The sequence below is a fragment of the Podarcis vaucheri genome (genome assembly GCF_965113315.1).
Source record: "Podarcis vaucheri genome assembly, chromosome: 2".
Taxonomy (NCBI): Eukaryota; Metazoa; Chordata; class Lepidosauria; order Squamata; family Lacertidae; genus Podarcis; species Podarcis vaucheri.
Window position 1 is genome coordinate 97,433,335 of NC_138760.1, and position 15,138 is coordinate 97,448,472.

The window sequence follows — 15,138 nt, forward strand, 5'->3', positions numbered from 1 at the left end:
CGAGAGAGAAGGCGAATAACATGGTCAGGAGGGAAATGCATAAGGAAGCGCGACTGCGAGAATAAAAGCAGGAAGTGGGTTTAAGAAGGAACAGGTTTGCATTTCTTTGAGGAGCGGGGCTCGCGCTCCCAGCCCTTTCTTTTACTTTTCTCTTTCTCCCCCCCCCCCCGCCCCAATCATTTGCCGCGGGAGACGAAAACAGCGGGGAGCCAGTTCCCTTGGAATCCGCGATCCCGAAGAAAGATGCTTAAAGTTCCAGAGGGAAGCCAGAGGAGGAAGAGGGAGAAAGAGACGCCGAGAGAAGTCAGCTGACCGCTTTGGCTTCACGTGACGTCCCAGTCAACATGGCTGCGCCCAGGCACAGGCCGCTTTGGTTCGCTCTCGCTTGCTGGGCTGTGTGGCTCCGCGCCGCCGTGTGCTTGGAGGGAGGCCAAGGCACTTGTGGCTGCAGCAGCGCCAACCGGGCGAGTGGCGAAGAAGCAGCCGCGAGGAAGTACTCCCTGGAGGCGAATGTCGCCCATCAGCCAAGAGGCGGGCCGGAAAGCCCGCAATCGAAAGAGGAGGGCAGGCAGGTAGGTGGGTCAAGCGAAAGCGGCCGAAGGATAGCTGTGGGGAGAAGAAGGGGGCGGGCGGTACAGATGGTGGCACCGCAGAGACCAGATTAAGAGCACGGCGAATTCTGGTGAACTTGTTCCAGTGGACTCTGCGGATGGCATTTGATCCGAACCAATGGCTTCAAGGTATAAGAAAGGAGATTACCACGGAACAACTTTCTGACTGTTCAGCAGTGGAACAGACTCCCACAAGAGTTGGCCGGCTTCCTTGGTGACTGGATGGCCATCTGTCATGTATGATCTAGCTGAGATTCCTACATTGCAGGAGGTTGGGCTACATGACCCAGTCAGAGTCCTTTCCAACTCTACAATATGATCCCAAGAGGACCTCAAGCAAGGTTACCCAGGAGGTATCCTTAGAAGTGCTATGTGAACAAGTGTGGCTGTGTGCCTAAGTCTAAGGCATATTATAGCCTTCCTCTGTGTGTATCCTTGAGTACCACCAGAAAAAAAACACCACTCGCATTTCTCAGCCTGGTTTCATCCAGATAATTAGGGCTACAATTCGCATCATCTTTTCCTGCCTGCCAGGCTGACTGAGGAGCAGTGGCGTAGCGTGGGGGGTGCAGGGGGGGCCGGCCGCACCGGGCGGAACATCTGGGGGTTAGGGTTAGGGGGCGCAAATCCACGGGTTAGGGGGTGCAAATTACTTGCCTTGCCCCGGGTGCTGACAACCCATGCTACGCCACTGCTGAGGAGCTCTAGGGAAGTGGCTGGGCAAAGGCAAAATCACTCAGACCTGTGCCTAGAAAGCACGACTAGTGGAAAACCTCTTGGCCCTGTGCTCTCTAGGCATGGGGCAAACAGAAATGGGGATAAGCCCTTATTGTGGAGGTAGCCATAGGTTTTCCTCTTCATCTAACATATCACATGAGAGCTGGGTTGATCAAAATACCATTTCCCCAGCTACCTTTGTTTAGTTTGTTGTTAAAAGGCCACATTTTCTCATTAATAAACTTAAGTAACTGTGACAACACCCACATCCACAACATCTTGTGGACTTTTTGTTATTTCTATCAATAATATCACCATTCTATACCTCAGAAAGCAGAAATGGAATGATTTGTACAAGTTCTTTTTCACAGCTCATGAGGATCCTAGGAGCTTGATTGCTTCACAGATTTGATCTGGTCTGGAATTTAGATTCTCCTGTTCATTGTTGGGTATAGCCACGCCGGCCCGGCTGCACTGGCTGCCAGTTAGTTTCTGAGCCCAATTAAAAATGCTGCTTTTGACTTATAAAGCCTTAAATGGCTCAGGACTGCAATACCTCAAGAACTGCCTCTCCCCATATGAACTGACCCAGAACCAGTAATTATCATCTGAGGCCCTTCTTTATGTGCCTTCTCCACAAGAGGTCCAGAGGGTGGAAATATAAAAATGAGCCTTTTCTTTGGTGGCTCCCCACGTGTGCAATTCTCTCCCTCGGGGAGGCTTGTCTGGTGCCTTCATTACATATCTTTAGGCACTAGGTGAAAACATTTCTCTTTAATCAGGCCTTATAATACTTACAATAATAGTAATAATGCCTAACAACTCATTGATTTGAAACAGGAGCACCATTAATGTGATGACATTCAAAGATCTCAGGCAAATCACTTTCTCAGCCCTCAATGGGTATTATTTATATTATTTATTAATTAAATTTATATACACTCTTCATCACATGATCTTGGGGTGGTTCACATAATAAAATACAACATAAAAACACAAGTAAATAATTAAAGCAAAAACAATAAAATAATACTCCCCTTCCCACAGACACCTTTTAAAATATTGTAGAATATTAATCAGTCCAAGGCCTGGTTGAAGAGGAACGTTTTCACCTGGAGCCTAAAAATATATAATGAAGGCGCCAGACGAACCTCCCTGGGGAGAGCATTCCACAAACGGGGAGCCACCACAGAAAAGGCCAGTTTTTGTGTTGCCATCCTCCAGACCTCATGTGGAGGAGGCACAGGAAGAAGGGTCTCAGATGATGAATGCAGAGTCCAGGACTCTGAAACTGAGGATTGCAAATGGGATTCCTTCATTCAGGCAGAACATGCATGCAGTCCAGTGCTGGAATGCTCAGATCCTTAAAAATATGTTAGCCCACACATAAGATATGAAACTGTCTTCAGATCTGCACACAGCTACCCTAGAGTTTGATGCTGTTGCTGTCTTGACCACTGAATTCCGAACTGTCTAGTAGAATAAAGGTCCGGTTGCATGGTACTAAGTGCAGCTTGATAAAGAGTCTATCCCAATGAAAAGATATATGATTGCGTTGTTAATTTTAATGGGAAGACTGATATCTAGCAAGCATGACTGGGTGTGGGATGACCACTGTCAATGCTAAATAGAATTCATTTCTGAGAATGCTTGTACAGTTTTGCCAGTCTATTTTGGGTTGGTTGTAAGGTAATTAGAATTTCCAACTTTCTTTTAGGATTCTGGAAGGAGCATGGCAAATCTAAGGTTATTGGCATGATTGTATTTTGTGTGGATATGATTTTAAGCAAGTTTCTAGAAGACCATATGATTGCAAAAGAAGTGAAATTGAATCCCAGGACCCGTTCACACACCATTGGCAAAGAAAGAGTCCTGACAGTGGTGTCTCCTCATGGTGTCTGAACGTGACATCTGGACAGGTGTGGTGCCCTAGCTTTTCCCAAGTCTCCATGGTTGAAGTCATTGAAGTGCTTCCTAAGACCACTAAATAAAGACAGGAAGCATACATTTAATTCAGTGGCTGTCCTATTCTTGGGGCTTCTGGCAATTTGAAGATACCTTCTTACTTCTTACTATATTATATAATCAGACTTCTAGCCTGCAGCTGCTTTTTGCATATAGTAGGTGTCTTTGGGAGGGCGTGTGCCAACTGCAGTATGGGCAGTGGGTAGTTATCTAAGAGCTGGTGGGCAATTTCTGCTAGAGGAAGAATGTATTACATAGCACACATGTACAATATGTTCATAAATTGCAGGGTTCACTCTGCATCTTATTTGCAGAGCCTTCAAATACTTAAAAGGCTTCCAGGAAGAAGAGGTATAAGTGCTTGCCTTATTACCTTGCAATTGCTCATCTTTGCATTACTGAGGAGAATACAGTTCACAGCAGTTCTGAATTTACTTAAGGAAGAGCAATTCAACTGAAGAAACTTAAGTAGGGCTTTAGAATCTAGTTCCTTAAAGGGTTTCAATAACAGTTTGGCAGTGCTTGTTGAAGAAGCTCCCCATCCCAATAATTGCTAAGAGTCTTGGCAGACCATGCAATGATTTTTCTGCCTGTTGTGGCAATTGTAATGCACTATGCGAGATGCTATATGATTTTTAATAGTATTTTCTTGCTTCTTTTATTTCTTATATTTCATTGTAAAGGTAAAGGAACCTTGGACAGTTAAGTCCAGTTGAATTTGACTATGGGGTGTGGCGCTCATCTCCGCTTTTAGGCTGAGGTAGCCAGTGTTTGTCCGCAGACAGCTTTTCTGGGTCATGTGGCCAATATGACTAAACTGCTTCTGGTGCACAAAACACCGGAACACCATGTTGAGCACCAGAGTGCACAGAAACACTGTTAATTTCCTGCCACAGCAGTACCTATTAATCTACTTACATTGGTTTGCTTTCGAATGCTAGGTTAGCAGGAGCTGGGACAAAGCAATGGGAGCCCACCCTGTTGCATGGATTCAAACTGCCCACCTTATGATTGGCAAGCCCAAGAGGCTCGGTGGTTTAGACCCACAGCGCCACCCACATCCTGGTATATTTATATACCTTTATATTTTATTGTATTACAGATTGAATTCCATAAACATTTAATATGGTTAATGTGCCATCTCCCATCTTTAACCAGAAATCCACAGACAAGCTGTGGACCAGCTGAATGAAGTTTGTGGACCATTGGTGGACCACAGCTTAGGAGCAAAGGCCTTCTTTTTGCTACCTATCAGGTCATTTCCAATGTCATGCTTCTGTAAAATCAGTAGAACTAATTTGAAGCAACTGCAAAGTTGCTAGCTTGAAAGACCTTATAAACCACACTGTGGTCTGGTTTTAGTGGTTTCCAAATTATCTTCAGGAAAGATGGCATGGAAATGTGCAGTCAGTGTTTCTAGTGGTTAATTTCAGTTGTAAGCAAAATAAAACCCGGGCACTCCGTGAACCTTCTAGATTTTGTTATCTTCTGTATCCGAGATTTTAGGACAGCACATACTCATGTGCTTCCCTAATATCTCGGATACAGATAGTAGGGTGTGTTTCTGAATGTACTGAAAACTTTTTTCAAATTGAAGTACAGAGTTGACACAGTGAAAAGACACTTGATCAGCAAACCAGCAATCTCAAGTTGTCAGCAAAAGCCCAGCTGCTGCCTTTGCTCTGCTGAAGGAGCAAGCGCCTGTTCTGGCAGGGCTCTGGTGCAGAATGGAGGACTGTTTTGGGTGATGCTATACAGAATATTGCGTATGCCTGCCAATGCCTTTTGCTGAATAGGAATTGGATCTGCAAAGCTACTGGTAGATGGATCTTGTGTGCTGCTGGAGTTATTAGAATTGGGGGGTTGACACCATGCAAGAGGATGAATTGTGTAATTGGGCAGTATATTTGATGCTTTGCTCAGCTCTGCCAATTCTGTCCTGATTAATTTGAGCGGCTTTGTGGCAAGCACTTTTACAAGCATGCCCCTTCATGTCATTACTTTTTGCTGAATGCCCCTGGCTGTTTCTTTTGTTGCACAGCAGCATTTTGATAAATGCTTCCCAGAACTGCACACAACCTCTCATACTGAACTTGCAGTCTCAGTTGTTGGTTGTTCCATAATTCTAAGTTACAGCAATAAGTGCTAGTGGTCCAGGACTGCAGGAGCAGCCAGTCTTTATCTCTCAACGTTTTATCATTCATTGTCTGGAAATGACTAGAACAGAACTGATGGCTGGGAATCTCTCTCTAGTCTTCCTTTTCCCAATAGAGTATGGTGAGTACAGCTATCTTTGCTGCTGTTCCTGGGACCTAGAAGTTTTCATATTCTGAGTAGGTGACGCCAGAAACTTCTATAAATGGCGAAGCTAAGGAGCTGGGGCCACCCATACCCACCCCATATAGCTGCAGCAAGTGCAGGTGGCTTTGCCACCACATATTTGCTATGGGCAGGAATGGGGAACCTGTAGCCCTCCGGAGGATGTTGGACTGCAACTCCCATGAGGCCCAGTTGACATGGCCAATAGCTAGGGATGATGGGAGTTGTAGTCCCTGGTTTAGAGAAATATGTAGCTGATTCCTTATTAAAGACAAAACAAGGTACACAAGTATTCGTCATAATAATACTCAAGGGTGTTTTTATGCTACATAATACTGGATAGAAACAACATTTTAAGGCAGTGTGGTGCTGTGATCAGAGTGTTTTGTTTATTCACATACAGTGGTACCTCGGGTTAAGGACTTAATTCGTTCTGGAGGTCCGTACTTAACCTGAAACTGTTCTTAACCTGAAGCACCACTTTAGCTAATGGGGCCTCCTGCTGCCGCCGCACCTCCAGAGCACGATTTCTGTTCTCATCCTGAAGCAAAGTTCTTAACCTGAAGCACTATTTCTGGGTTAGCGGAGTCTGTAACCTGAAGCGTATGTAAACTGAAGCATATGTAACCCGAGGTACCACTGCATTACATTTCTATCCTGCTTTTCCTCTAAGGGGTTTGAGGCAGCGTACATGGTTTTGCCCATCCTCTCCTCCTTAAGTTTTATCCTTGCAAAAAACCCCTGTGAAGATAGTGCTTGGTCCAGGGTCACTTTGTGAGATACATTGCATTGGCTCCCCATGTTGTGTCTTGGTTTTGGGAGACGCAGGTTCAAATCTCCTCTTGGCCTTTTACTGTGTGACTTAGACAAGTCACTGTCTATTGGATTACCCTATTTTTAAAGGAGTACACTATGAGGTGACTGGAGGGTGAACTGCAAAGCACTGTTGTGTCTTTGAGCTACCATTATTTATCTTGCTAACTTTTCCTCGTGACTTTAGAACAACTTTGGCTTGATCAAAAGCAATTTTCCATTTGCAAAGAGCTTTGCAAACTCAGCACATTCTGGCATTGTGCCAGGAAGATATTAATTAATTGGATGTCTCAACTCCTAAAACTCATTTTTACTGAGGAAAATATGATTTGTGAACATAATCCTCCCCTACATTCCCCTCCCATTTGTACATTAGATATTTGCATGTTAGCTAATACATTGAGCACAACTATCGTTCATTTGATAGGGGAAAAAATAAAAGTCAGAGGCTATAAAATAAAAAGCGATCTTTCCCTTCATTCCAGCTCTTTCAGACATTGGCAGCAAACCTTAGAATGCCAAGGACAAACTAAAAGGAAAATAATTTCACTATTAAGAAGTTTAAAGACTCCAAGTTTTTCTGCGAAGGGCTAATATATGAAACGGCATGCTTGCATGTTTTGTTTCTGTGCTGATAACACTTCTGGTTTTTTATCCTGAGTCTTGGAATGTGTCTGAAATTTTGAACTGGAGCTTGTTCTAGTAATTTATCTTTGTGGTATGGTTGCTGTTCCCTCATATTTGGCTTCCATGATTGATCTCCTCAGGCACCCTACTCACATTTATTTATTTATTCATTCATTCATTCACTCACTCACTCACTCACTCACTCACAGGGCGGTTTACAGTATAAATCACATGTTAAACCAACAGTCAGTTTGGAGACAAGTGTGCAAAGCTCTGACCGTTCCACGTGTTGGAGGTTAAATTTCTGAAGCGAGAAAACATGTGCAGTCAAGGAACTTCCCTGCAAAATTTAGAAACTTGGTCTTCCAACTTATTTATTTAATCAATTTGTATACTGCCTTCCAAGAAAGAAAGAAAAAACCATTCCTAAATTGTGCATGCCTCAGCTGTTGTGTTTTACATGCAGGTAGAATATCTTAAGTGTGCTAATTCATTAGTAACACCTGTAGGTCTATACCACGTGTCATCCAAATTTTTGTTGATGTTCATTCTGTCAGAATGAAAGGTAGTATATAAATTCTTATGATAAGTAAATATTGTTTGCACTGCCCACACCTGAAGCTTTTATATAAGAAACTTCTCTTTCTTCGCTTGCTAAAAATTGGACTCTTGTATGGTTTTCCAGTCTCGGAATGATTGGTGGCTGCATTGGAATTGGCTGACTGACATGCCAATAAATTGGCATCCTGCAGTCATTCATTCCCAAGTATCCGTCCCCTTTACATTGCTCATAAAATTCATTTATTTATAAAAAAGTATTTCTATACCACTGTGTCATAAAAATATATCACAGCAGTTTACAACAGTATAAAACCATATAGTGAAAAACATGAAAAGTTAAAAACAAGTTAAAATGGAAAAAAATAAATAAAAACAAATCAGTAAGCCATTGTGGGGGATTACTCATAATCACCTGCATAGGCCTGCTGGAATAGAAAAATTTCCAGCAGGCATTCAACAGTTGACACTTGTTGTTATGACATAAGGCTGGGGAGGGGAGGGGAAGGAAGATCAGTGAAATGTCCAGAATGCATCTCTAATGAATTTTTAATATATTATATATTTTCACATTAACACTAAGTCAGAGTCAATTCTTGTGATGTTGTTAGATCGTAGTTCTCATTATACCTGACCATTGGCTTTGCTGGGAACGATGATGATGATAATTTATACCCTGCCCATCTGGCTGGGTTTCCCCAGCCACTCTGGGCAGCTTTCAACACAACATTAAAAACAGAATAAAACTTCAAACATTAAAAACTTCCCTAAACAGGGCTGCCTTCAGATGTCTTCTAAAAGTCAGATAGTTGTTTATTTCCTTGACATCTGACGAGAGGGCGTTCCACAGACAGGTGCCACTACCTAGAAGGCTCTCTGCCTGGTTCCCTGTAACCTCACTTCTCGCAGTGAGGGAACCGCCAGAAGGCCCTCGATGCTGGACCTCAGTGTCCGGGCTAAATGATGGGGGTGGAGACACTCCTTCAGGTATACTGGAGTCAAACAACAGTGAGACGACGCATTGGCTACCCCTGCTCTGGGCCATAAAGTGTGTTAATGCACCACGCTGTTCAGAAGCTGTGAACAGCATTTCTGCTCTTCATGAGCAAGTAAACAAACCAAAAACAGTTTATCTTAGTGTAACTTCTGAATCCAGGGCCCATGGTCTATTCCATCCTTAACAAGCTGCGACCATGGATTCAACAGCAAGCCATAATTTAAGGCCTCCCAGCGATCATATTTCATTGGAGCAAAACAAAACCCGGTCTGAGGTTCAGCCATTGTACTATTCTTCACGGCTAGTCGACCCACTCATGTGATGGGAGAAGCAAAATGGGTATGTGTGCTACACAAGCAGCTTATGTTACCTGCCCCCCTCACCTGACATCATGCCAGATGTGTGACAGGTGGGTGTCATTTGGGGACTTGGCAAACCAAGGGGGAGAGGCCTGGCCGGCCATATCTGGCCTGCAAGCAGATCCCTCACCCCTCTATATAGCATAAACAAGTTTGAATTCTAGTGGAGACTTAAAACCAACATTGATGTTAAATAGCAATACAAATTGGACTCCCTTGGGATGTTGTTGACTCGCCTTTCTTGGAGGTTTTTAAGCAGAGGTTGGATGGCCATTTGTCATGGATTCTTTAGTAGAGAATCTTGCCTTGCAAGGGGTTGGACTAGGTGACTCTCGGGGTCTCTTCCAGCTCTACAGTCCTGTGATTCTTTGAAATGAAGAGCATGCACTTTAGGAGCTATATTTCCTTTACAGCTAAGGCTGAAAATAATCCACGCAGGTACATAATTAAAGGTATGCTGAAATTTAGCTTCAAGGACAATATTGAGAGGCTGTTTTTTGGGGGGTTTTTTAAACTGTGCATTGACGGGCGAGAATCTGCCTTCATACGTCAGTGTGGGATGATTCAGTCGCTGAAGCATAAAAGAAGGGTTTTTGTTCTTCTGCCTTTAGTTTTTGAAATGCTCCTGTTCTTGTGTGTGCTCCAGAGATAACCGAGGGGTGAGCTATTAATCTGTGATTTCTGAGCCAACTTGGAACAGCTACCTTAGCAGTAGTGAGTCAGCAAGAAATGGGAAGATAGGCAGAGCTGCAGTTCATACCTTCATCAGAGTCTTGCATTTTATTTAGATCAAAAGAAACTCGCGCACACAAATAATTGCGCCCCGCCAAGCAGTAAACCAAGGAAGAGAGAACACAGAACTCCTCAGCTGATGGGTTCTGTTGATGATGATTACAAGGCATTTAGGCAACTGCTGCGCTTGAGAGATGCAGGAGGTATTCCTAATATTAAATCCAGCCCAAGCTTAGGAAATAAACAGAATTCTGTTGAAAGCATGTGTGTCTCTTTTTCTTTAGGGAACTTCCCAGTTCTGGGTGTGCTGCTAACTTTTGTGCCCATTTTGTGTTTGGCTTGATTATAAAGAAATCTGATGGAGCTGAATCTCTGTGCTGGGAAATGTTCTACCTGTTGGATTTTTGCCTGTTAGATGGTTGTGTCCAGGCACAGGAGGGATAAAGAAAGAAATAGAAAATAAAAACATGACCCAGTCTTGGAGCACAACAGTTTGGAACTGAAGGCAGAGCTGTGGAGGTTTATTTGAATATAGACTGCAGTTTTTGTTCACTGACAGCCTTGTTGCTTGAGACTTACAATAAACCAAATATATTAGTGCTGTTTTGAAAGGTCCTGTCTACCATCTTGATTCAAGATGACATCCAAATTTTATTCAGAAATAGATATGTACTTTCCTGAAACAGCCTTCTTCATTTTGCAGATGGCCTCTATTCCAGCTGGAGTGTTCACGATGGGAACTGATGAGCCAGCTATACAACAAGATGGAGAGTCACCCGCCAGGAGAGTCCACATTGACCATTTCTTCATGGATCGCTATGAAGTCAGCAATGCAGAATTTGAGAAGTTTGTGAATGCCACTGGCTACCTCACAGAGGTAGGGAATAGAAATGTTTGGGGTATTTTTTCACAGCAACTTTGCAGGAAAACAGTAACTTACAAAGCGATTGTATGTGATGGATTAAGATAAAATAAAATAATATAATACAGGCGACTTCCCACTTAATAGGGGATTACGTTCTGGGCCCCTGTGCACATAAGCAAAATGTGTGGAAATGGGGAGCCTCATCAGATCAGGGAACAAGGGCAATTTAAGAGGCATCAGAAATAACCTTTTCTTTTATACTGTACCTTTGCCTCTCGATCACCAGAAAGGGCAGGGAACAGCTCTTCTGATCCTGCTGCAATACAGTTTCCTGCCCAACAGCTGTTGAGCGGGGTAGCGCTGCAGCAGTGAGAGGTCCCGTGCGCCATTTTGGGAGCCCATAGGTTCCTTTTAAAAAGCCTTTCAAATATTTATTTCTGGACTTTTGGCTCACTGACGTTCTCTTCAGGCTCTGAGGAGAGACTCCTCATGAGCCTTGAGGACTTTCCAGCTCTTTCTCGCCATTTCCAGGATTGCTTGCTTGACTGGCTTATTTTCCGGCACCACAAGTATATGTGATAGCTGCTGACTTCTGGTCCTGCCCTGAGAAGATGCACCCTACTTAATAATAATACAATATATAAAATGTTTTTGCATAGTGAACCATTTCCCATGGATTTGCTGGTCTTCAAATCCCACCTTAATGACAAGTTCATTAGATGCTTCTGATCAGGCTGCTTTCTTTCAGCTTCTCCCCTACTTAATAATATCTCTGACATGAGCATGACTGTATCCCTCAAGTTTCATTTCAGCTTTTAAAAATAAACTTCTAAATGATAACAATAATTGAATTTGAAACATTATAAAATAGCATTCCCAATCAGTGGAAGTAGAAATGTTTGCTGCAGCTGCCATCTGCTCTTCTAATCAAAACCAACAGTTGTTTATTATTATTATTATTAATAATAATAATAATAATAATTACTACTACTATTATTTCCTATTATTTCTATACCGACCTTCAGTTAAGGATCACAGGGTAGTTTACAACAGAAAAACACAAAAATGCGCACCATAGTAATAAATAAAAACAATACCCTCCCTCCACACAGTTTAAAATGCCATAGATTGTTTAATTAGCCAAAGGCCTAAGAGAAGAGGAATGTTTTTGCCTGGTACAAAAGTGCCAGGGCCAAGCCTCCCTGGGGAGAGTGTTCGAGAAGCAGGAAGCCACCGCAGAAAAGGCCCGTTCTCATGTTGCCAGCCTTCAGACCTCTTTTGGAGGAGACATACAAAGAAGGGCCTCAGATGATGATCTCGGGGTCCAAGTCAGTTTATATCTTAACAATGGCTTTAGGAAGTTCCTGGGTGTATCAGCGCCAACTTCTGTGGTGTTAAGAACCATCTATAGATATGTTTCAAGGTCAGCTCCCTTCTTTTGGCTGAGATGGATTTAAAGAGAGGTTTAGACCACAGTTTAGTTCACTGGGTAGGGTTTATTTCGTAGTCTATGAGGGAGAAAAATAGCTTTAGGAACGATCATGACCTTGAGCAGAGCGATCTTGTCATCTCCCTGTGAGTCTGCCGCATGGCGTATTACTTCCTTTAACAACAAAACCTGAATTGCTGTTAGGGAGGATTAAGTAAAGGCCATTGTGCGCTTAATTGTCTGATTTGAGGCTTTCTTCTTTTGGCATTTTGGAAATGAAAACACTGGTGCTGCAAGCATGCAAATCCAATTGACTTAGAGTTGCCTCTTCTTCTCTTCCCCTCCCCCCCCCTTTCTTCTTCTCAGGCAGAAAGATTTGGAGATTCCTTTGTATTTGAAGGTGTGTTGAGTGAACAAGTGAAGACTGGAATTCATCAAGCTGTGAGTCACATACCTTCCTAGCTATTGTGTTTTGGCCTGATAATTCAAGGCTGTGAACATTTTATAGTAATAATACTAATAAGTCTGTTGTAATCAAAGTATGTGGGAACCTGCAAAGATGTGTTAGATTTCAGTACAGGAAACATTATCAGAATTATTTTCAAGGATTATTAGTTCATGTTAATTTTGTCCATTGTATTCCTCAAACGCCTTGGGAGAAGAGCAAATACAAGTATAAAGGAAAAAGTATATCAGAAGTAAATGAGGTTGTGTCTGGGTTTTCTCTCCTTTCTAGCTCCTTTCTAGTTCCAAGTAGAACCCTGACAGAGACACATGCCCGACTCTCCCTCCTGGTCGATCGTTCGGGAGCTTCAAAAGCTTTCTTCAGCCTGAACATCACAGCGACTGATGCCAACAGACATCGGCACACTTAGGGATCCGCCGAGTTTGCGCATCATGCGTAAGAGACCTCAGCAACTCAGCATTTTGGCTAATCTACTTTATTTACATATAAACACGCACAGAGTACTGCAACATGGCTCCCTCTTTCTCTAGCATCAGACAGCAAAAACAAAACAAAACAAAGGACAACAGTCCCACTTCACGGAACACAGTAACACAAACATCCTGTCTCCGTCACTTCCCACTCTGTGGAGTCAAAACCTATACCGTCATGTGATAGACAACAATCCCATGACTGCAATCATGGAGCAGGAATTCTAACGATGGCTGGGGTTTCTCTTCTTTCTAGGGGTTGATGCAGTGACCCATGCAAACAGAGCTGTGCCTTTCCTTGTAAGCCGTAATATGAGTCATAGAATTGTAGAGTTGGAAGGGATTCCAAGGGTCATCTAGTCCAACCGCCTGTGATGTTATTGTCATCTCTGTCCATCTGGCTTTCACAGGCTCTGAAGATGCCTGCAAATTAGTTGGTTGACACCTACAAGGTGCTTTTGGAGAGCTCCTAGAAAGGAAATGTAGCTCAGTGGTAGAGCATCAGCTTTGTGTGCAAAATTATTGATCATTTTACTCATAGAAATTACTCAAAGTGATCTACAAACACAATAGAAATACTGAAACCAATTAGAAAAGACACAATGAATAATAACTTTTATAAAAAGAAAACCAGCTATATAAATGAGGTCTAAAAGAGGCTACAAATACTTAAAAACACTTAAAGTTAAGGGCCAAAAACCCAGTAAAAAAGAATTTTTTTGGCTTGGTGCTGGGGAGAACATTCCAGAAGTAAGGAGCTGCCATTGACAGGGCACTTTTTTTTGTAGCCAGCTTCCAGACCTCCCATGAAGGAGGCTTATGGAAAAGGGCCTCAGATGACGATTGCAGGGTCCGGATCTGTTCATGTGGGGAAAGATGGCTCTTGGTATCCTGAGCTGCACAATGCTGTAGCAGTCGGTGTGGCGTAGCCACCCTCCTGGCAACAGCATCGCTGCAGCTTACGTAGACTGTCCTGGGGCAGTGGTGAAGTTGGGGTTGCATTGGACTGACTCCACTGAAGTGTACATGCCTCCTCCATGTCCAACTCTATGATTCTATGATTCTATGTCGCTGCTGCCTCTTCCCAACACTTTCTGGGTAATCCACAGCGACATCAGTGAACCCAGCTGTTGCTACTATCAGGAAGCCAACTTCCAATCATAGAATCATAGAGTTGGAATGGACCCAGAGGGTCATCTTAGTCCAACCTCCTGCAATGCAGGAATCTCAACATATGGCCCCTCCCCTATCCAGTTTGAAACTATACCAGACACTGCTTATCTTTGCAAATGCGCTAGCAGTGTTACTGCAGCACTGCTAGATAGCCCATGCACTCACACATCCCTATAGGCCAGCATCTACAAACATGTGATGTGCAAATGGGCTGTGATACTGAAAACTAAGGGTGGCATTTGACTAAATTGTTGCAAGGAATAGAATAAAAAAAAAAAAAGGTAAAGGACCCCTGACAGTTATGTCTAGTCGCGAACTACTCTGGGGTTACGGCGCTCATCTCACTTTACAGGCCGAGGGAGCTGACTTTTGTCCGCTCCGCAGACAGTTTTTCCGGGTCATGTGGCCAGCATGACTAAGCCGCTTCTGGCGAAACCAGAGCAGCACACGGAAACGCCATTTACCTTCCCACCAGAGCAGTACCTATTTATCTACTTGCACTTTGATGTGCTTTCAAACTGCTAGGTTGGCAGGAGCAGGGACCTAGCAACGGGAGCTCACCCCATCGTGGGGATTCGAACCGCCAACCTTCCGATCGGCAAGCCCTTTGCTCAGTGGTTTTAGACCATAGCGCCACCCGCATCCCGAGGAATAGAACTAGCATGATACAATTTCCCCCCTCTCTTTCCCCAACCCCATGTGAAGCCACTGCTGCCCACAAATCACCTCCAGAGGGTTGTAGGAACTCCCAGAACAGATGGGGGGGGGGGAGAGATTGCTCCGTTGCTCAAGGAGAAATCCCTGCACTGGTGAATGAGCTGTTTAATGCTACCACCTCGGTTGTGGAGGTTTCACTGGAGGTTTTTAAACAGAGGTTGGATGGCCATCCACCTGTCATTCTTTAGCTGTGATTCCTGCATTGCAGGGGGTTGGACTAGATGGCCCTTGGGGTCCCTTCCAGCTCTACATTTCTATGAATAAAAACCCTGGTGGTGATTATACCTGTATAACAAAAACAAAACCTTGCTAGGTGACTT

The 15,138-nt window shown here is 43.6% G+C and overlaps 1 protein-coding gene across 3 annotated transcripts in view; it reads left to right on the plus strand.

Annotated features, from left to right (window-relative positions):
- Positions 1 to 305: 305 nt before the first annotated feature.
- SUMF1 (sulfatase modifying factor 1) overlaps positions 306 to 15,138 on the plus strand; it is a 76,373-nt gene continuing 61,540 nt past the window's right edge. The window contains exons 1-3 of one of the 3 annotated variants that reach the window (XM_082210432.1): positions 306 to 572; positions 10,402 to 10,575; positions 12,359 to 12,433. In XM_082210432.1, coding sequence (XP_082066558.1) covers positions 345 to 572; positions 10,402 to 10,575; positions 12,359 to 12,433 — 477 coding nt within the window. In that variant the 5' untranslated portion in view covers positions 306 to 344. The remainder of the gene's footprint in view (positions 573 to 10,401; positions 10,576 to 12,358; positions 12,434 to 15,138) is intronic. The other 2 variants (XM_082210431.1, XM_082210430.1) reach the window with 2 other exon arrangements.